The sequence below is a fragment of the Aythya marila genome (genome assembly GCF_965140915.1).
Source record: "Aythya marila genome assembly, chromosome: 1".
In the NCBI taxonomy this organism is placed as follows: domain Eukaryota; kingdom Metazoa; phylum Chordata; class Aves; order Anseriformes; family Anatidae; genus Aythya; species Aythya marila.
Genome location: NC_139042.1, coordinates 186,377,016 through 186,400,561, shown reverse-complemented (window position 1 = coordinate 186,400,561; position 23,546 = coordinate 186,377,016). Strand labels below are relative to the sequence as shown.

General features: G+C 42.2%; 1 protein-coding gene across 4 annotated transcripts; it reads left to right on the top strand.

The window, feature by feature from the left end:
- The first annotated feature begins 206 nt into the window (after positions 1-206).
- Positions 207-23,546, top strand: PANX2 (pannexin 2). Of its 4 annotated transcripts, none has more exons than XM_082763682.1 (5): positions 1,088-1,130; positions 12,105-12,236; positions 17,117-17,269; positions 18,422-19,873; positions 21,733-23,546. In XM_082763682.1, exons 4-5 carry the CDS (start codon positions 18,598-18,600, stop codon positions 22,092-22,094), a joined length of 1,638 nt encoding a protein of 545 aa, XP_082619808.1. In that variant the 5' UTR covers positions 1,088-1,130; positions 12,105-12,236; positions 17,117-17,269; positions 18,422-18,597; the 3' UTR covers positions 22,095-23,546. The 4 variants fall into 4 exon arrangements, with proteins under 4 accessions (XP_082619805.1, XP_082619807.1, XP_082619808.1 ...); XM_082763680.1 differs by having other exon boundaries at positions 18,369-19,873; XM_082763679.1 differs by lacking the exons at positions 12,105-12,236; positions 17,117-17,269 and adding an exon at positions 207-531 and having other exon boundaries at positions 833-1,130.

The following is a 23,546-nucleotide window of genomic DNA, read 5'->3' as shown; positions in this document are numbered from 1 at the left end:
GCTCCCCCTCCATCACCTCAGGAGGCGGCGCGGCCCCGGCCCCGGCCCCCGCCCCCGCCCGCCGCCGACCTCCGCGGGCCCCCGGCGCATGCGCGCTGCCTCCAGCGGTGCCTCCCGCGGGGCCGGGGCCGGGGCCGCAACGTGTTGCGCGCTGCAGCCCCCGGGGCTGTGCCTGCTGCGGCTGCTGCCCCCCCCCCTTCCTCCTCCTCCTCCTCCTGCTGCTGCTGCTCCCAGCCTGGCAGGCTCCAGCTGCTCGCATCAGATCCTTAAAGGACCCCTGCGCTCCCGCAATTCATTCCGGTGCTGCTCTCTCCTCCTCCTGCTGCTGCCAGCCCCCGCTGAGCCGCCCGGCGCGCTGCAGCCCGGCGTTTCCATGCATTGCCAGCCAGCCGCGGCCAGAACCGGCACCGGCCCCGAAGCGGCGGCGCGGGGACCTCTCCGCCGGCAGGAAGGGCCGGTGTAAGTTTATTTGCGCCTTCCGCTGCTGCTGGCGAGGCAGCGCCTGCGAACCCAGGGAGCCGCAGCTGCCAGGTAAATGCCCGCTCCCTCGGCGCGGGGGCAGCCCCAGCCCCAGCCCCAGCCCGTGCTGTCGCATGGCCGGGCACGGCGGGGACACGGCTGCTGGGGTCCCCCCCGCTTCCCTCTGCGGAGCTGCGTGGGGAGGCAGCCCTCCTGCAGCACCCGGGGTGCTGCTGCTGCTCCCCGGGGCTGCGGGGACACGGGGAGGTCGGGCTGGGGCGGGCAGCACGGGACCCCCGCAGCACCCCACAGCACCCCGCAGCACCCCAAGGCAGCCGGCCCCGCCGCCACCCTGTCGGTGTTGTCCCCGCAGGCCACCGCCCGTCCCCGTGTCCCCGTCCCCGGGGGAGGCCCGTCGGCGTGAGGCCGCCCGCAGCCACCGCTTATGCAACACATCATCGATAACCACCCCGACATGGCCACCGCGCTGCTGGCGGGCGAGAAGCTGAAGGAGCTGATCCTGCCCGGGCAGCAGGATGACAAGGCGGGCGCGCTGGCGGCTCTGCTGCTGCAGCTGAAGCTGGAGCTGCCCTTCGACCGCGTGGTCACCATCGGCACCGTCCTCATCCCCATCCTCCTCGTCACGCTCGTCTTCACCAAGAACTTTGCTGGTAAGGGCTGCGGGCTCCAACAGCGGCCCCAAAAATAGCCCCGGTGGCTCCCCGCTTTGTGGCCAGCTCCTGGAGGGCAGGGGCAGCGGGAGCAGAGGGGCCGTGGGGTGCCCCAAGGACAGCGGTGCTGAGGGAGGGGAGCAGGTGGCTCCGTGCCAGTGGCCCACCGGAGCGCCTCTTTGTGCTTCGTTACGAGGAGCCAGAGAGGTGTAAAGATGAGGTACGGCCTGAGCGTTGGTCCTGATGTTGAGTCAGGTGTGTGCAGCACGGGTGTTTGACTGGCCCGCGAGGTAGAGGGGTGCCTCGTTATACTGGCTGCTGGTAATTACATACAGGTACACGCCTCTTGGGCTTTCCCGTATCATGATATCTCTGGTATTTAAGGGCTTGCATAAAAATTTTCACAGGTTCAAAAGCCCAGGTTGTTCGCCCATCACAGCCAACACATCGTCCTGCCTGTCAGGGAGGTTAGTCCAGGTTTGTCTGGAAGGACAGTTCAAGTCTTGGTGAGCCTCAAAAATCATTCACCCAGTAAATTGCTGTGACATCGTTTGGGCCATTAGCAGGCAGGTAACCACTGCTTTACTTTCTGAAGTGTCGCCTCCAGGAGTGGAGCTGACAACATGGGACTTCTTTCGGGTCCCCCGAGGCTCCATCCTGAAGATCCCTTTGGAATTATTAGCGCCTTCGTGTACAGACTGGAAGCCTGTAGCTTGTATGGTCAGTGGGAATTAGCTGTGTTTGATCTGTAAGCATATCCAAATCAGGCTCTTACTTAATATGTGGCTTTGGGGTTGACTTCCAACACTGACAGTGAAAGCAAGCATAAAGCATATGTAAGATTAAATTACCTAGAAGAGTAACTGCTTGTGAAGAGCATCTTGATTGAAGATTTTTCTAAATCATAGTTAAAACATTTTGAATTTGCCTTTTTTTTTATGACTTATATATATCTTTTATATAGTTCTTCAGCCGCAGTTGATGATAACATCATTTTTTTGCATGGTCATCTAGAGGTATCTTAAAGAGACCATATTTTCAGGGCACACCGAGCTTGGTGAACATCTGAGAACTGTCTCCTCATGGTGACCTAAAGGCAGGATACAGTCACTTTTGTGGGTCCTTTGTGTAGAATGCAAAAGTGTTGGGGCCCTTCCTCTGTTTGGTTTGTAGAGAAGTAAACATCGATGAAAAGGCAAGCCTACAGAAGGCAACGAGAGTGCTTACTTCACACTGTTTGAGATTTACAAATGTGAATATTAGTAGGCCTAAAGATAACCTTGGGTGCCAGAAAGGTCATGCTCTTTCACTTATGTTTCTTTATTGTAGTGTGAGCTTCCTACCAGAGATCTGTGATGAATCACTGCTTGCGCAGACAGCAGGAGCTTACTCTGTATGAGCAAGTCCTGTGAGGCTGCAGATTGCAGAGGAAGACCCAAGTCTAGGAGACTCAGAGATTTATACAGGGGATGTTACTCTGAGAGACTACACAGTGGTCCATGGAAGTTTAGCAATTTTACTCACTATTCACATCTGACCCTATTTCTGCAATTGGGTTTGTTTTATGCCATGAAAGACTACTCTAGGACAACAGTTGTGGTCTTAAATGTTGCAGTTGTTTTGTTTTGTTTTTCAGAAGTACCAAAAACAATGTCATTTGTGTCTAGTCACAGACCTTGTGTACTCATTTGACCCTATAAGAGCATATGCAATGCTACAGGCTTGTGGTGGAGTGGCTGGAAAGCTGTGCAGAGGAAAAGGATCTGGGCATGTTGGTTGATGCTCGCCTGAACATGAGCCAGCAGTGTGCCCAGGTGACCAAGAAGGCTGATGGCATCCTCGCTTGTGTCAGGAGTAGTGCAGCCAGCAGGAGCAGGGAGGTGATCGCCCCCCTGTACTCTGCTCTGGTGAGGCCGCACCTCGAGTGCTGTGTTCAACTTTGGGCCTCTCACTACAAGAAGGACATCGAGGCCCTGGAGTGTGTCCAGAGAAGGGCTACGAAGCTGGTGCAGGGCCTGGAGCACAAGTCCCGTGAGGAGTGGCTGAGGGAACTGGGGGTGTTTAGTCTGGGGAAGAGGAGGCTCAGGGGAGACCTTAGTGTTCTCTACAACTACCTGAAAGGAAGGTGTGGGGAGCTGGGGGTTGGCCTCTTCTTGCGGGTGATGAGATGAGGGAATGGCCTCAAGTTGTGCCAGAGGAGGGTCAGGTTGGAAATTAAGAGAAATTTCTTCTCAGAAAGAGCAGTCGGGCATTGGAATGGGTTGCCCAGGAAGGTGGTGGCATCATCGTCCCTGGGGATATTTAAGGAAAGCTTGGACATGGCACTTAGAGACATGGTTTAGTGGGTGATATTGGTGATAGGGGAACAGTTGGACTAAATAATCTTGGAGGTCTTTTCCAACCTTGATGATTTTCTGATTCTATATGTGCTATAAGAGCAGTAACCTGTTATGTCCTACCTGGACAAAGTTTACAAGGCAATACAGAAAGCACCCTTATGTCACTGAAAAAACATGGGACAGCACTCTTCTCACATACAATATACATACCATGAGAGAAAGGGGAAAAAAAAATGAAGATACAAGAAAATGTCATACAAACTTTAAAGGGCCGACGAAATGAGACTTCTTTTTCAGGTGCAGTAAAAGAGCTCAAGATCGGTAGATTCAATTCTGCTTCCAGTGATCTCAAGAGCAAAACTCCTCCTAATTTTAAGTGTGACCTGATTTAGATGTTTGCAGCCCTGTTACCAAAACAACATTTACTCAAACTTCTTTACTAAGAAGGTTGTCCAGAGACACTGACCATGGTAACAGCAATAGTCCTGCTGAGTATGTGCTTATTACTGGCTCTGCTGTTTGTGTTAGGTTTCACCCATGCGCTGCCACTGATCTTTTAAAAAAATATATTTTTCTTGCTTTGGATATTACTTCCTGTATGCAGTTTAAATAATACATATGAAAAGTGCAAACTTTGTTGACAAAAGTGCTGGCAAGAGGTTCCTGCTGCCGCTTTGGGTGTTAGTACCATAGTAGCTTCCCAGCCTTTTCCTTGTGCCCTTCTGTGCATCGGTTACAGCCTCGGAGTAGGAAATAAAAGCTGATGCTTATAATTACTCCTAATGCTGTTAATGATATCCAGTGCAAGCTGTTTAAAGCTACCATCATGCTGCTAAGCCAAGAACAAACCCCTCTTCTGGTTTCTGTCCCTTTACTTGAAGAGTCTTGTAAAGGCTCTCGGAAGAGAGGTGCGCATGCTCAGGGCGTACGTAGATGTGCAGTGAACGTGGTTTCTCACAAACCCTTGAGTGCCAAGAGGAGATAAAACCCTACACACTGCTGATCTGCCTGTGAGTTTGTGGAGGATCCAGCTTACCTTAAAGCCTGGTCAGGAGTGACTAGGCACAGTGCAGTGCTGGGCTCCTGGGCCCAGCAACAGCACGCCGTGTGAAAGTTGAGCCCAGCCTCAGCATGTGAAGCAAGGAGGGCGTGCGTTATGCCAGATGGATTTAAAAGGCAATCATTTATTTGTAATTTTAGAAATCGTTATGTCTGTGGGATAATACATTGCATAGTGTAGTTTTCCTGTGGGTGAAAATAAAGTTACTTAATGAATTGTGTTGTTTTAATGACAGGGGCAAAGTGGTTGCTTAGGTTAATGTATTTGCTGTTCATGTACGTGATTTGTTCATCCTCGTGTTTGAGTACTCTGATCTCCACATTGCTTTTGAGAAATTAAATCACAGACGGTATAATGCTTGCACTGGCACCTCTGCAAAGAAATGACTACAGCCTTTCTTTGCACTTCCCTGACTTTCTTTCATAAGAGAAAAGAAAGTCCCTCAACTAACACCTTCTGTTATCGTTTCTGAGTCTCCCAATTCTCCTTTAATGTTTTTCCAACAAACTAGTGTGATTCCAGGAAGGATGCACCTAGAAAAGTAATTAAAGTAAATCTGTGTGCAGTATTAATACTGGGCAAAATAATTGGCTCGATGGCTGTACCCAGAGAGTGGTGGTCAATGGCTCTGTGTCCAGGTGCAGGCCAGTGACGAGCGGTGCCTCAGGGGTGTCTCTTGGGACCGGTGCTTTTCAGTATCTTCATCAATGATGTAGACGATGGGGTTGAGTGCACCCTGAGCAAGTTTGTAGATGCCATCAAGCTGAGTGGTGTGGTTGATACACCAGAAGGAAGGGGTGTCATCCAGAGGGACCTGGACAGGCTGGAGAAGTGGGCCCATGTGAACCACATGAGGTTCAGCAAGGCCAAGTGCAAGGTGCTGCACCTAGGTTGGGGCAATCCCAGACATGAGCACAGACTGGGAGAAGAACTCATTGAGAGCAGCCCTGAGGAGAGAGACTTGGGGGTTCTGGTGGACAAAAAGCTCAACGTGAGCCAGCAGTGTGTGCCTGCAGCCCAGAAGGCCAACTGCGTCCTGGGCTGCATCGACTGAGGAGTGGCCAGCAGGGGAGGGAGGGGATTGTCCCCCTCTGCTCTGCCCTTGTGAGGCCCCACTTGGAGTGCTGCATCCAGGTCTGGGGCCCCCAGCACAAGAAAGATGTGGGGCTGTTAGAGCAGATCGGAGGAGGACTACAAGGATGATCAGAGGGCTGGGGCAGCTATCCTGTGAAGGAAGTCCGAGAGAGCTGGAGATGTTCAGCCTGGAGAAGAGAAGGCTATGGGGAGACCTCATTGCAGCCTTTCAGTGCTTAAAGGGGTCTTATAAAAAGGACAGAGAAGGACTCTTTACACAGGTAGATAATGATAGGACAAGGGGGAACGATCTTAAATTAAGGGAGGATAGATTTAGACTAGACATTAGGAGGGAGGGTAGTGAGGCGCTGGACCTGGTTGCCCAGAGAGGCTGTGGATGCCCCAACCCTGGAGTTGTTCAGGGCCAAGTTGGATGAGGCCTTAGGTTGGAACTGGATGGTCTTTAAGGTCCCCTCCAACCCAAGCCATTGTGTGATTCTGCGATAAAGTCATTCAGGAACAGTGGTCAGCAACTTCACAAAAAGAAAGCCAGACAAGCGTCCACAACAGACAAACGAATAGTCTGCCTTTCTAAAACTCACCCATGCGCAGACTTTATATACCATCAGGATGTCTTGTATTTATGGGCCAGTGTGCACTGAACCTTGAGGATCTCAGGGGAACTGTTGGAGGCATTTGCCCTCTGTGCGCAAAGGAAACCTCCCTGCTAGCGATGCTCTTGTTGAGAGCTACAGTGCACACAGGTGGTAGTCCCAGGGGAATTTACTTGGTTTCATTCTGTTTTCTTTCACAAATTACTGCCTTAAAGATTTATTATTTTATTTAAATCCAAATACTGTTTGAATTTCTTTCAGAACAGTGGCATGCCCCCATTACACCCTGTGTGATTTCCAGTATCCGTTGTAGTGCTCCTGCATTGTATGCACAATGTTTTGCGAAGGTCCATTTTTTTTTTCCTTAGGGGTTTTATTTCTCATATCTGAAGATCCAGAAGCCTGATTTTTCATTCCCTAGCACCTTGAAGAATTAGTTACTCCTGTGCAAATTAGAAGTAAAATACAACTACCTCTGAGTGGAGAGCTCTACTTCAGTTAGTACTGCAGTGTCCCAGTGTAGGGATAGATAACCACGCTGGGTGCCAGCTAGCAGAGGAGCAGACTGTAAGCCTGTAAGTAGAGGTTGTCACTTCTGTTCTTCCCATTTAGCTGCCTTGGAGCCTGCAGGGTTGTTCCCTTCCACATGATAAAGGGTTTGGGGTTCTTTATTTAGTTACCTACCTACTTTCTTTGAAATAAATCATTAAAAGTGTTTTCTTGCTGAAGCAAACTAGCCTTAGGCTAATACTTAGTGGAAAAAAATGATAAAAGGCCAAACTTTAATTAAAGATTAGTAGGTAAGACTCTAAGATATGTAGTTCTAGTCCAGCTGTAGTCTGCCTCAATGTTCAGCAGCTTTTTTTAGTTACGATGTTTCAGTATCTCCTATCAAGGCCTGGTGAGTCTGGGGAGGCACAGATCTAAATACAAGGGACTGGTCCTTTAATATACTGCATTTCCATTTTTACTTCCTTGTCAAAATGCAGAAAATGCGTGGTATTAGACTGCAACATTCATTATCTGTTTGATGGGCATCTGTTTGGTGTTCTGTGGGTTTTTCATCTTGCTCGCTTCGCTACTCTCCCTGGTTTTACCATGGAGCTAGGTACTTGCAAACCACATGGAACTAGTATTCACAACCCACAGCCACAGATAGGGCTCTGATGGGTATTAAACACCTCTCCATCAGCAAGTATAGTGTCTGTCCTCTGACACTGGCAGTGAACAGCAGCCTTCCGTAGTGAAACATCTCACAGCCTTTGCTTAGATTCCAAGACACCATGGACAAGGATCTTCACAATATTAACATATCTTCACAATATTGAAATATTTTGGTTTCCAAACTTTCAAAAGCTTTAGGATTCATGTTGTCAGCCACAGCAATTGCTAAGTCATATCCCTTGTGTACACTGCCTTGTGCTTTCTATTCACAATGAATCATTCTGTATTGCAGTCATGTCTGCTTTTCCCTCAGAAGTTGTTTAATGCCAATACTTAATTAAAATAAAGCAAAACAGTCATCCAGTTGATTTTTATACTCCCATCAAAAGCCAAGCTTTGGTGTTCATTTTCTTGCTAGGTTTATAAAACAGTGCTTACCAAATACCAAAAAGTTGCTCACAGATACTGTATTTCTATGTCTCTTAGCAGTTATGTAGCTCAGCCCTCTACCACCCTTCTGCTAGAAAATTCTCATGAGGAAGTCATGGAAGGAGACAGTAAGTTAAATGACTGAAGAGTTAGGACAAGTTTTATGTTTTATTTTCTGATTTGTAATCATTTTGCATAAGTGATGCTTACTTCACTGTGCAGTACAGTGTATGCATGAGTTCAGTGTCTCTTTATGCATTTCACCCAAAAGTATGTTTGAAGTAGTGTATGGTGAGGATTTCTCTGCTACAAGATGGAATTTTATTTTGTATTGCCGGTCAACTTTTTGAATTTGTATTTCTGTCTCAGGTTGTGGGCAGCATATTTACACACACTCTCACTTCCTGACCTGACTGTTAGTTGGCTTTTGAGCTTATTTTCCATTTTTACTCGGTAGCCGTACTTAAAGCCACATACAGTAAAAAAGTGAAGATGAAGTTTTCCCAAATGGTTACTGTTACTGCTACAAGTACTGGGACAGATTGTTATTTGCATGCATGTGAGGACATGGATGCAGAAATTAGTTCTGAGGCAGTATTAGCTGCTGAGACACTCCTTAAATTCTCTTCTCACACCTCTTGTGTTTTAAGTGCTTTCAAATCGTGTATTTTTTAAAGAACTGCAGTAGTGCAAGCAGCCATGGGCTGGCCGTGGTTCAGCCACTGGCTGTTTGCATTGCAGTTGGAATTCTTACCAAAGGGTGAGGGCAAAACACAAACACAATGTTCATGGAGTATGCAAGCTGGCTTTCTCGGATTTTTGGTCACTTATAGATTTGCAGTTATGCAGTTGAATGTTAAATGGAAAAGTAATCTAGAGGAAACACATGAGCCTCACATAAGTAATCATTCCACTGCAATTCCTAGAGGCCACAGACGTTTTTCTGTCACAAATTCCATCTCTCAGTCTTCATTGACACATACGTGTCGTCTTTTTTTTATATTGACTTGGATGACCCTGTCTACACTATTAACCCTTTCATTTTCTTGTGTCTCATATGTGAAGAGGTCCAACATATGGATAAGATTTAGCTTAATACATACTTTCAGGATAACTTCAAAAATCTGTACAGATAGATGGGTCAAAAGCATTCTTGTTTAAGAGCTACTTAACTCATTCACCTTTGTCAAGAGGGAACCTTTTGAATAAATAAGAGTAAGGCTGAGACTGTTTTTCAAAGCTACCATGAAGTATTTTGAAGCTTTTTCTCTCTAAACTAGACAGAAATTACACATCCAAGATCTAGAGGTCTCAGCTTGTATTGCCTCTTAGATTGGTAAAACTCTTCAAGACGAATCTGTATCATCCGTGAGTTCCCTGGGATTTTTGAACACTAAAGATGACTGCAGCAGGCACCTTCAGTAGGTATACACATTTAATTAAAAAGCTGAAATATTTCACAGTAGACTGTCATCATTCTTGCAGAGGTTTCTTTTGTTTCCCGTGATACAGGATTTATTCTAAGAAAAGGGTTGAAAATAATGCCTTATGTTTCCATCATAAGGGATTTTGTATATTATTCTCCTGTATTTGAACTTGGAAACTCAGTTGTACTTCTTAACGATAGTAAGGTTTGGGGATTTGTTTGCTTTTCTCTTCTGGCAGCAGTTGCTGAATGCAGGGTGCGTCTTTTGCAGCTTGGAGCTCAAGTGACTGTTTTGGAGCATTTCAGCTGTACAGGGAAGTAATTAATTCTGAGGCTGAGGTGCCTTGTCTTCTGTGGGATCCACAAACTGTACAGGAGGGATGGAAACATCCACGCTGGAGGTTGCAGGGTCCCTGGGAGCCTTTTGAGGCTGATTCTCTTTTGCTCTGTCATGATAGATCAGCACAGGTCTGATACTTCACAACCCCCAGTTTCGCTATACCTGGAGGGACCAGTTTTCTAAAAAGCAGTAGACCAGTCATCTCTGCCTCCAAATACTGAGATACTAAAAGAATATAATTACCTAATGAACTAACTACTTGTATTTTTCTTTACTTTTTTTTTTTTTTTTTTTAATATGAAATTTTCCAGGTGCTGTGTTTATGCCAAGAGGTACTTAAAACAAGCCATCTTTTTTCATTTCTGACCATTAAAAAGCAGTAATGCAGTAGAACAAACCTGCTGTTTCCTGTTGTTTCCTGTGCTTGTATTTTGCGCTTGACCCTTGAATTAAGAAGCCACCCTTGTCTGTGTGCCATCAGTTTCACTAGGTATTCATTTCACCTTGGCATTTATGTGTTCTTGCAGTTTGCTTTAGCTGTTACTCTAGTTCGCATCATCCTAGTGTCTGGGTGCCTGTGTAGCTGCTTTGGGGTTCTACTTCTAGAGGGGAATTTTTGAATTGTCCAAAAATGTTTTTTGATCTTTGGGTAACATGAACACACTTGCTTTCATGCATTACTTCTACCCCTATAGAGAAGTTCTGGCATCACCAAATTCCACTTACCTCCTTATACTAGGGATAATTGTAGAAGTCAATATTATTCAGATCTCTTTTGTAGAGCTATCTGGCGGAATTAATTATATTTTGGTGAATGCATTCTGTTAGTCAAATCTAACTTTTCCTCATATCTTAACATAGTACAAAACAAATGATAATACAGAAATACACCTCTAGGTGCAAATGCAAGCATTGTAATTTCCTTCCAGATGTCTTTTGTTTTCACATAAGGCTCCATTAACCACAGGAAGAAATGCTCGCAGTGTTGCTCATCAGTTCAGTCATTACAGAGAAGCTCTCTTTCTAACAACATTGCCACCGTACTGTGTGACCATCATGTGGTGGATGGTAGCTCATTATTGAGGAAACATTTCTCCATAGGAACAACCTCAGGGATTTCATTTAGGTGTTTCTGCACCTTCCGTGTAACGGTTGCCATTTCTGGAGTAATCTTTTCCAACATGTCAACATATGAACCAAGTAGGACTAGGTGCTTTGCTCTCCTGAATTTTGCAGGGCAGGCATTACAAGTCTTGAAGCCTAAGGTTGCTGGTAAGTGAACTTCAGCATACCAGCTAATTTCAGAAGAGCTAATGTACATTACATACAGGGAATATAGTCCTGTAAATTTTTATATCCACTGGGAATGTTCAGTACTGATATAGTTACTCTGCAAATCCAAAATACATGCAGTTTGAACAGCAGTCTTGCAAGAAAAATGGCCCCAAACTGTAAATATGGGGACACCCCTGTGGGAAACCAATTACCTGTTAGTCTTTGAAGCTGTTTATCTCACCCATTACAACTAATTTTTGTAGAATGTGAGTCAGTAAAACTTACTAGCAGATGGTTTCCTGTCTCATTTCCTTAGGGACTTTTCTTTTAAGATTTTTTTCTTAAACAGGACAAGTGATTTCAGAGAGTGGTCAAAAAAGGCTATACCTTACCTTGTTGATCATGGAGAAATTTGTACCTTAGGAAGACTTCATGGGCATGGAACCTTTTTTCAGAGTTGGAAAGAATATTCCCTAACAAAGGTAAAGGTATTGTCTTTTTGTTTTGATAAAAATGATAATTCTTAATAATCAGCTTGCTAAGTTAAGGCTTAGTTCTATGAATGTTTTATGTTCTTATTCATATGAATAAACTGAGTTAAATAGGACCGTATGACTACAATTGATACACAAAAGTAATTTCAGGAATCCATCCTCATACTGTACTAATTTCTAACCTTTAAATAAAGTAGTTGAAATAAACCTGTTAAATTAAAGGAATTTTCTAGTTAATTTGGATACTAGCCAGCATTTGTTAAAGTCACATCCAAAATAGAGTTACATATTCCTTATGGAAACCTCTGGCTGGGATGGAAAAACTGTTTACTGTTTAGATGACATCATTCTTACTTAGACTACATTTTCAGCTTTAGTAATATAAATGTTTTTTGTTCTGTTTTTCCAGAGAGAAGAGGATCCAGGACATTTCTTCTTTTCCTTTAAAAAAAAAAAAAATACTGAAAACTACTAAATAAATAATTTCTGTTTCTCAAAATAAACAGTTTGCTACCTGCTTCCTTGTGCATTCCTTTTAGTACTTGAGATGAATGAGGCATGTACATCTGATTGCTTACACTCCCTTGATACAACATAGGGAAGAGCAGTATGATAGAACTACACTTGTCAAATACTAACATCTATGGCTGAATTCAGGGAGCTCCTCATTTATCTTGGCTATTATAAACTTGTGTTCTAGCATCTGATGGGGCAGGAAGATTCAGAGATCCTACCTAAACACTGATTTTCTCCTTACAGTAAAGTGGAGAGGACCTTATGAGGAGCGCTTCGGAGAACTTGACTGAAATACCAGCTTTTCTTTGTAGGCAGGTTGAGCACTCGCATGATTTAGCAGTCCTCTTGAAGAGGGTGAAAAGCCATAGGCCCAGGGTGAGTCTGCAATATATTTAACTCGGTACTTGTGCTTACCTGATACTTAGTTATGTACCTGATACTCAGGTCTCCAGAGTTGGTGTCTGCTTCCCACTGGCATTCCCTGTGAGCCTCTGTGACAGAGCACGAGGGTTTAGTTGCTTGTCCAGGAGTTGGGAGACCCAGCCTGTTCGGCAGAACCTAAGCAGCTTCTCTGCTGCCTATATCCAGTGTATGTCAGGCAGCACGTTTACTTTGGATCCTCAAAGAATTACTCAGACAAGAGACATACTAACCTTTGTCTTGGTATAGCAAGCACAAGAATTTTAATCTCATTTTTTTCAGTTTTATTTTCTGAAAACTGGATGCCATTTTTTTCCTTTTTTTTTTTCTGTATGCTGTTAGGAAATTGTTCTTTTCCTCCTGCATTATTGAATCACGGTTTAGAATGCTGGAAACCTGCAGTCTCCTTGGAGGGTTAATGAGGTGTGATTTGGTTTTCCAGAGTAAATTCTGAAAGATGGAGGTCACAGGAAACATATACAACTTATTATTATGGTTTATATTTTGCTTCTGGTTAATACATTTTATTTCACAGGGAATATGGTAGGTGTAAAGAGTCAGTTGCCCCTTTATATAGGGGCATATACTGTGTATTAAAAATATCTTACTGTGTTTTTAACATCTACCAAAAACATTGTAAATGTGTTGTCCATATTTATTTAAGTAACTTTTGATTACTGCTTGTAATAAAATTTTAGAAGCTCGAGATTGACCCCCCTACAGCATCAGTTCTTCAAAGAGAGATTCACATGCCTAATTTTATGCACTATGAGTAATCCCATTGGCTTCAAAGAAACTGCATGAAGTCATTTTTAGAAGCAGGGTCTATTTTTTTTTTTACTGTGTTGAATACTGAGAGGCTGGTATTGTTATCTTTATTTGAAAACACAAATGAATGTTTGTGTGAGATCCAATTCACTCACTTTTTCTAGGAAAACTTGTAAAAAATAAACTTTGAAAGATACAGGAGAATAACACATAACTGTCAGCTTGACCGTGTCTTACTTAACAGTGTTGTTTCTATGTACCACATACTAGCTCACATTTTTTGCAAAATTATTTTTTTAATATGTATAGGCACGTGCATACACCCACAAAGCCTCCTTGGTGGACTGTGCTGTTGACATCTTTTCCTTTGAGATGCAAAACTGGGGCCTGAACTGCTTGTATTGCAGTGTGAGCCTCTGCATTCCTTCTGAGATTAATTTCTGCAACGGGAAGCTGCACAGAGGTTCCAACCCCAAACCTCAGCCCCCCAGCCCCTCATTTGAGAAATTTTAGAACTTAAAGTATTGTTTTTCCAGGGTTAAGTTTAGTTAAATTAATTTATCTAACATGTTTAACACTTGCAGCCTGACAAAGAGTATTTAATTCAGGGGCTCTTGAAGAGGGCTGTTGAGTGTATGCTGAGCTGTGTAGAGGTTGGGGAACCACTGGGAGGGGGTGGTTGACCTTGGACTGAGACTAGTAGAAGTGGTAGCCTGCACCTGCAGAAAGTCCCAGGCATTTCTCAGAGCATTTACTAACAGGCAGCACCTAGCTTTCATACTTTGCCTTCACTCCTGCCTTCCACTTTGTCTCTCTAGGTTCTTTCTAAACATTTTACTGAGCATGGTCCCCCCTGCCTTCATCCCTTTCCCTACCTTGCTTATCTTCTCCCAACCATGTTCACTCTTTCATTCCCCTGAAGTATGTCCTTTTTACCACCATATGCCTGGAAGTAATTTCTCTAAGTAGTACTTAAACTGATAGGATGAGATGGTACAGAATGGAGCATGTGAAAAAACTTGGCTGTCAAGGGTTTTTATTTCTTCAAGTGGCATAACAGAATTATTGTATTCCACAACTAACTAATTCTGCTTTGACTATTTTATCTTGTCTGTATATCCAAAAAGATTAATTTGAGATGTCTCATATTTTATTAATGAGATTAGTTTTGTGGACTTCTAAAAGTTACTTACATGAACAATGAGCAGCATAAAATGCATTTCTGTACAACTGTTGAAAACATCTGAGGTACTGCTCACCTGTGATCATCTAACAGTATTGAAAAAGGGAAGCTAAGCTTCCTAGTATGCATCTTTATACTCAACTCAGTATAAGATTAATTAACATATTTGCATAGGTGGACCTAACAGCAGACCTTCAGGCTTTGAGCTTCCTGAGAATTTACTGAGCATGAGCACTGAAAATCTTGCAGTAGGCCATCACATTTAATGAAGAAATGTTGAGTTCAGCATTCCAGCTCCCAATATTGATTACAGGCTAATTGGGTAGTATCTTATTTTTTTGCCTTTGTTGCAGTTGCACACTTGTACAAGTCACAGGTACATGTATACCCTGTACCACCTTTTCATTATTGTTTGGAACAGGCAAAAGATTGTTTTGGAGATGATGACCTTGCTCTCCATGATGTATTTATTTATTTTTTTAATGGTAGGAATTTCTGTCTGCTGGGCTCACGAGCATGTAACTATCAAGGAATGTGTAGGGACATATTATACTTATGGCCTAAGCCCCAACAACACTCAAAAGAGGACCAACACATTCAGCCATCGTAGTATCCCCTAAGCTTTGCAAAAGTTTTTCCTTATAGTATCTTCTTCTTCTGTCATTTTGTCATTTCCTACACAATTGAATAATTATGGCATATCCAATTAAACTGCCAAGTTTTGGGAAAAACATCCTATATTTATGAGTATAAACTACAAATATGTATTTTTTTTTTATTTTATTTTTATATCATATGATCCAATATCAGAACTTTGGTTTTAAAAAAAAATCTGATGTGCCTTCTGAATGCGCATTATGGGGTTCTCACGGCTAAGTGAGCTGTGTATGTGAGAACAACTTGGTACTCCTCCATCCTCAACAGACCTGCATTTTGAGATCCAGCTATATGTTGATGCCATCTTTCATAACAAACCAGATTAGTTATTGATGTGATGCTTTCCTTTCTCATTTATTTCTGATTGACACATTGCAGCAGAGGAGAAATGGTCCATGCCCTAGTATGATAGGATCAAACACCTTCATGGTGTTAAATGCAAGGTAAAATGCTGCTATTGCCTAAGGAGCATTCACAAAAGCTAACTTAAAGCTAGCATTGATCTTACTTGGCAGCCCCTTGTCAATGAAGAGACAGGTTCCTTCAGGCAGCAAGTAGATTAGTCTTTTGCTTTGAATCTTTGTATGGAAGGGTCTTCCCCTCCTCTCCATTTTCTCGATGGTTGTCTAGATGAATGAGCTTTCCAGGACTGATGCTTTGCTTTGTGAGTCATGTCCTTTGCTGAGAAGGATAAGGTAAACTCCCCTGTGGAGTAACTAACAAGATCAGTGACATTCTCTGGCAGTGAGTATGACTCAAACATGTTAAAAAACACTGTTTGAATAAAACTGAAGTGTAACCCTGCCTCCTCTTCAGGCAGTTATCAGAAGTCCCACTGCCTTCACTGAGGACCCTTCATCTGAAGGGTTTTGGGATTCACCTGACACATAATGAAAATCATGTGAATTTAATAAAAATGCAAAGAAAATACAGGAGTATCATCAATAAATAACAACACTGAATAAGAATGGAATACCATGCTCAGCTATCCTGAAAAATTAGAGATCTCTCTCAGCTTACCAGACAGTGGGAGCAGCTAAATATCTTTAACAAGAAAAGTTAGTAAATTCCTATAAAATGGCACTTGCTTTCTTTACTGGGCTAGGCAGGCACATTTTTGAAGTAGCCTCCAATGAAGCTGTTGAGTCTAAACCAGAGTTGTGGAACTTCCATTTTTCAGAGAAGTGGACAAAGTGCAATTAGTCTCCAAGTGATCTGTCCAACATAAATGTAATGTTAAGACATTTTGATATTTTTATTTGTTTATAAATTAAATTAATATTTGGTGTATATATAAAATTTTGGCAGAAGTCACCTTAGTCTTTCAGGCCTCGGTGAAGAGAACTCTTTTTATTTGGTAGTAGCAAATGATACATGAATCCAAAAAAAGTCCCTAGGAATGGTTTGTATGAATATTTGTTGCTGTCGTCTCAACTATTCATGGTGCTGAGACCCAGCAGAAATGAATCTATGTATTTCATGGGAAATTAAGTTTTATGTTGACAGGTTCTACTAAGCTTAGGACACACCATTCAAAATATTTCTGCTTACAAGAAATGCTTGAAGCTATTTGCCATTTTTTTGATGGGAATATATTCACATAGGAATCTTCTGAATCTCCTGGGAAATCATAGAGTAACTCCCTGATAGTAGGAATTGAATATTTTTGTATGCATCCTTTCATGGGCAGGGTTAGGAGGGCATGTAATTGCTGAAGATGAAAGACAATGAATATTTTTATTGTAACTAATGAGTAAATGCACAATGTTATTCTAAATGAGAAGCTGTGTCTAAGAAAGGTAGATCATTTAATCTACCTTCAGCTGCGTTTTATGGTAGATCATAAAATAGTCTTCAGAAGTGATTTTAAAGAATATACAGGACTTAATCACTTTACGTCGTGTCTTGGGTAGTATCATTTATTCTAGCAAGTCTGTCCAAATGGTTATATTTTTAGAAAAGAATCTTCACTGAATCACTTTAAAAATATTTTGTGCAGTCCTAAGCATGTAGATCAGAGAATATGTTTACACATCCACATTTTACCAAAGCACTAGTAAATGCTTTTGATTTGCTTGAATATGAGGAGTATTAGTTGGTCAACTAAGGAGTCTTCTGTTATGCCAAAAGGATTAGTTTTTTTTGCCTGCCTATTAATTTTGAATATTTTACTATTTTCAAATGACATAACATTTTATTATTTCTCTTCATGATTTGTATTATTAAGAGAACAGTACCTCCACTCTCTTCAAGTGAGCTGTTCTCCATCTGAATTGTAGACTGCGTTCAGAACTGGAGCCAGCTTGGTGTTCTTGAGTGATTCTCAATTCAAGAGAACATGCCTTCCTCCTATGGATCTCATTTTAGGATTTTTTTTAAGGTATACCAGAACACTGTAAATTATATTCCCTTTGTTCTACCTGCCAAAACATTAAAATATGGTCTTCCTCTTTGAAGAGGGTGTATTGATAATGGTCATTTGTTTTGGAGCTGTTAATGCTGTTGTAGCTTTCATAAGTTTTTCTGCATTATTGTCATGTCTATTGTTAGAAAAATGTAATTGCATAAGAACATAGTACACCTACTGAGTCAAAGCAAAAGTCCTTTAGCCCAATATCCTGTCTCTGATGGTAGCAAAACTCAAATGCTTAGGAAATAGTATTAAAATAGACAAGCATATGGTATTATTTTCTTGGAAAAACCCTCCCACTGCCCAGCAGCCTGTGACTTAAAGATGATGCTACGGAAAAAAAATGGATCAGTATCTGTGTATTAAATAATTCTTGCTATACTTTTTCTTCCATTACTTTGTCTACATGTTTTCTTGATCCACTATATTTGTTGCTACCATAATGCTGTAGGACAGTGAGTTCCAGCATTTAATTGCACACTATGTAAAAAATGATGTTACATTTTCAAATGTAAAATTAATTTTTCATAGTGGGAAATACAGTTAACACACCAGATTCTGTCTTGGTCAGTCACACTTTAATTCAAGACCATTAACTGGGATACAGTTGCCTAAATGTTTATATGTCTTTATTTTTTTTTCTATTATATCAATGAGTAGATATATCCACTAACTATATTATTTATCTAACTTTTTTTTCTATTTAGAAGAATATTCAGCTGGGATTAACCTTAAATTTCACCTAAATGAGCCTTTCAGCATTTGCACATATGCCAAAATAACATCCTAAGCTATTGTGTAGAGGATATCAGGTCTTTTACCTTTCTAGAGTTAAGACCACACTTTAGCTTAGGATATTGTTCTCAGCAAGATAACTAAAACCAAAATATGTATTTATTGCAGACATTTCTAGCTGAGGTTCATTATAAATTTTCCAGGTAAATAGTTTTGCCTGGAGGCTTGTGAAGATGTGAGCAGGCTGAGCTGTCTGATAGACATTGTGGGCTTAACAGTCATGTGAAGATACAGTAAAGTAAAATTGATATCATTTGAAATGTTTATTTTCCAGAGCTCCTTTTGTAGGTTAAATGCACAGCAGTGACTTTTCTCTCTGTTATACAGAGGAGCCAATATACTGTTACACACCACACAACTTCACCCGCGATCAAGCCTTGTATGCCAGAGGATATTGTTGGACAGAATTAAAAGATGCCTTGCCAGGAGTTGATGCCAGCCACTGGCCCTCCTTGTTTGAGCATAAGTTCCTACCTTATGCACTGCTGGCTTTTGCTGGGATAATGTACATTCCAGCTCTGGGCTGGGAATTTCTGGCCTCCACCCGACTGACTTCAGAGCTTAATTTTTTGCTCCAGGAGATCGATAATTGCTACCACCGTGCAGCTGAAGGACGAGCACCAAAAATTGAGAAACAGATCCAGTCCAAAGGCCCAGGGATCACAGAGAGAGAGAAAAGAGAAATCATTGAGAATGCAGAGAAGGAAAAAAGCCCCGAACAGAACTTGTTTGAGAAATACCTGGAAAGAAGAGGACGCAGTAACTTCTTGGCTAAGCTTTATCTCGCAAGACATCTGTTCATCATCTTTTTAAGCATTATACCGATTACATACTTATCCACCTACTATGCTACACAGAAGCAAAATGAATTTACATGTGCGCTAGGAGAGCCTCCAGACAAAACAAGCAGCTCCAAATTGCACATCAGAGTGAACTGTAAGCTGCCATCTGTCCAGCTCCAGCGGATCATTGCGGGTGTAGATATTGTTCTCCTCTGCTTTATGAACTTGATCATCCTTATCAACTTAATTCACCTCTTCATATTTCGTAAGTCCAACTTCATATTTGATAAACTCAACAAAGTTGGAATAAAGACCAAGAAACAGTGGCAGAAGTCCCAGTTTTGTGACATCAATATTTTGGCCATGTTTTGTAATGAAAATCGGGACCACATAAAATCTTTGAACCGCCTGGATTTTATTACAAATGAAAGTGATCTGATGTATGACAATGTGGTCCGCCAGCTGCTTGCGGCCTTGGCCCAGTCTAACCATGATGCCACTCCAACCATGCGTGATTCAGGGATCCAAACAATAGACCCAAGTGTCGACCCAGCAGACATTGATGGTAATGAGCAGCTCATCATTAAGAGACCAAGGAAGAAGATGAAATGGATCCCAACTACCAATCCACTTCCTCAGCCATTCAAGGAACAGTTAGCCATTATGAAGGTTGAAAACCATAAACCCGAAAAGCCTAAGCCTGTGCGGAGAAAAACAGCGACAGATAGCCTTATTGCTCCTTTACTAGAATCCACTGCAAAAACCTCACAGCAATCATCAGCTCATAAAACTGACTCAAACGCCATCCCAAGCACAGGCAGTGAAAAAAAGCACACACGACACTTTTCCTTGGATGTACATCCATATATACTTAGTAGTAAAAAACCCAAGCCAGAGATTCCAGCCATCCCCTCGATGCCTACATCAAAAAGCCAAGAAGGTGGATTCCTAAACCAGGAAGAGAATGTCATAGTACACGTTACCTCCTCTCTCAAAGGTACAGTATGTTGCAATGCCAGTGCCACCTCCACAGACCATGGTTTTCGTAGTGACCTTCAGGAACTCAAAGCGTTCCTGAACAATTTGACCTACCTTACTAGATTTTGGGATAAGTAACAACGTTAGGATTTGTAGGCCTCAGAAACCATGGTTCTCTCTATCAGAATACAGCTATACAGAGGATAAGCATTATTACACGTAGAGCTGTGCAAAGCAGCCTGTAGGCTGTTGCTATAGGTAATTTTTCAAACACGAGCAGATTTTCACAATTATGAATGTGGTCATGCCTGGCTAAGGAAATGAGGAGGGTTTGGCCTCCGTGACACCCTTCCTGCCCCACCAGCACCTGGTATATTTCAAACCAGTCTTATTTTCAAGTCATATAGAAACAGCCAGTATACTAACCAGTAACAGCAACTTCTTAAGAGTGGGTGAGAAACTGATAAAGGCAGTTAAAGCTGCCTGTAGGAAAAAAAATTCTCTGTAACTACTAATTTGTAGGGGTTGACATTTGCCACCTATGAAGGCACAATTCGAATTATATTGTTCTTCACCCAAGAGACATTTTAAATTGCTCTTTGTCTCATGTGGACCAGAGGATGGATGGTCTGAAGTGTGGGTGCTGGTCTGGGACTCAGGGATTCTGCCATTCACGTCCCGTATGGCCTCACAAGGGATGCTCTTTCTGTGTCTCAGTTCCCTGTGTGTGTCCTGCAAATGCTACCCTTTTTCTGCCTCAAAGGAGTTTTCAAAATATATCAATAACTGTTAGATCCTAGAGTGATGGGGACAGCCATATAAGCACTAAGAAAAGTGATAGACCAGTAGATAACTGACAGAGAGATAGGTATCTTCTTGTTTATTTTTGTAAGCTACTGACATAAGAAAGAAGCACTATGCAGTTGAAGTTACAGAAAGATTTGTACATACTTAAAGCAATGGCTCTCATCTCATTACAAGCTAAGACCTCCCTCTGGGCCTCGACAGACTGACAGCTACCGTCACCCACTGCCCAGCAAAGAAGTGATTTGAGGTATAAACGTTTCTGTCACTTCCAAATCCGTATGCTCCTTAGAGCCCTCCAACTCCCCAATGTGCATGTGAGCTATTCTACAGCTTTCCTTATCTGGTCACCTGCTCTGATTTCAACTCCTCAAAACTACTGGGGTTTTCTGGTCTCAATTACCTTCATCTAAATTAGTGCTTGAATATTTTAAGAGTGAAAAATAATTACTGTAGTTTTGGGGCTCTGTTACTCTCCATTCTAATTAAAAGTATTCAGCTTTGCTTTTGAGTTAGACCAACATTGCAGTCCATCAGGTAAGGCAGACTCCTAATTTCTGGAAAGAGACACCAAATTGCTGAGTTCTTTCTGAAGACAAGTGGCTTACAATCTGTAACCACTATTTTTTCCCATTGAAAATATCAGTGCTTTTTGTATTCCATCTTGTGGTTTTCAACATTCATAGCATTTGTCAAAACATTAAATCATAACATTTCTAAAACACCTGCCAGACCATAGAGGAGAGTAAAAGATACTTTTCAGTTGTTTTTTGTTCGTTTTACAAAAATACCATTCACGTTTGGAAGCATGAGCATGCCTAAAAAAGTGAGATTTACAAAACCCATTTGTTGTTTGTCCTGTTTCCCTGAGCTTACAGTCCTGTTGTTACAAAGCTGTCCTGCTGGATTCCTCAAAGGGTCCCAAGAAAATTCACTTTGGGGTCCACTCCTGCTCCCATTGAAATCAATGGCAGAACTGCCAATGACCCTAATTGGTTCAGGACACTGCTCTGTGGTGGACGGGGAGGATGAAAGGCTACCTGTCTTTTAACTGGCTGTTCTGGTTTCTCTTAGACACCCCTCATCCTGCAAAAGAGATGCTGTACTCATCAGAGACATGCAGAACTGGGCCCGCTGCTGGGGCTTTTGTCACATGCAACCACAACCACATAGCCACCACTGCTGCGACCACAACGATGACTTTGAACCCAGTCAAAGCAGAACCGGGCCCGGCACTGAACTGCAACCCCACACACCCACTGCTGCACATCAACACGCTCTACGAAGATCACGAGGAGGAAGTCCCAAACATCATTGACAACGGGATTCACTCACCGGCCGACACGGGGGAGATCCTCTCCATCCCCACCCCCAAGCAGATAAGGCTGGCAACGTTTGACGAGCCAATGGCAATCGTGAGCTCGGTGGAGTACTGAAGGCCCCGACGGCATGCCTGCTCCCTCAGGGCCGGGTCTGAGGCTGCTGCAGTGAGAAACATGGTCCCCGCCGCAACGCGCTGCACTGCATGAGCATGGAGAGTCCTCATACAGACTGTGATAACAGCTCTTGGTAATAATACCAAAGGGTTTTTCAGGATCACATCATGAGCACTGTCAGTCATTTACCAAGTATAATAAGTAAAATCTGGTGGAAATAGACCTTTAACGCCAAGACAACCATTAGCTCTAGCTCTGAACGATAGCTTCCAGATTCAATTGGTTTTAGCACAATTTATGAACACTGAGTCTGATGGCATGCCACAGTAATTTTAGCGAGTGTTTAAATCCTTTGCATTCAGAATCACTGTCTGAAGTTAAAATGACATGGAGGTGAGGTATACTTTTTTAATGGCAGCAGTTCAATAAGAGTTTTTTTCTAAGCAGAGAGGTGTTGTTTTTTTTCACAATTCAGGATTATGAAAAAGTTATATGCAAGCAAATTTTTGTTTGTTTGTTTGTTTCTTTAGCTCACTAATGTTGGGCTTGATGGAGACTTAGCTGAAAGGGCCTTACTACCACCAGCATTTAAGTGCAAAAAGAATTGATATGTTCAATCTCTTGCATTTATAAATGAAAATACCTGAGGTATGCCCCGCCCTTCAACAAGCTTATATGTTTGATGGAAGATGATGAAATGAAGAGTTTATTTTTTTAAATATATTTTACCATGGGAAAAATTACTTTAATAACTTTTCAAACCAGGTGTTGCTTTTAACAAAATGTGTAGAAGAGAGTCATTGTAGCTGCTTATTTTTTCATAGTGTATTTATGAACCAGGTTAGAAACTTTCATGGGTGCTTTACTGATGAAAAATCTTACAGAGGTTGTTACAGAACATCTTGCAAAATAAGAAACCAGCAAAACTGTTTTCAAATAACACACAGTTAAAGAAAGTCCATGAATTTAGGTCTGCAGACTTGGCTAGTCCCTGATTCAGCAAACACTTAAGGCCATGGATGTCACTGAAACGACTCATATGTCTAAAGCTAAGCACATACTGAAGTGGCTCTGCTGGATCTGGACTCAAGTGCAAGCAGACAATAATCCTGCCATATGTGCTATCATTCTGATTCAATATTTGCCTTCCTTGGCTCAAAGCACATCTTCATCCCCATCTTCCTATAACTTTGATATGTGTGATTTAATAGAAAATTCTAGTATAACTAAAACATCTATTAAAAGTGTATCATGCAATAACCATTCTCAGCAAAATTATAGTGAAACAAAAAGTGACTGTGTTAAAATAATATTACTAGCTGCATTCAGAATTATGGACTATATGTGTTTGCATCAAAATTATGTACAATGGTAGAAGAACCACGCAGCACAAATACAGGATTGAAATCTTGAATTTATTTTTAATTTATTACCTCAGACATGGATATATGA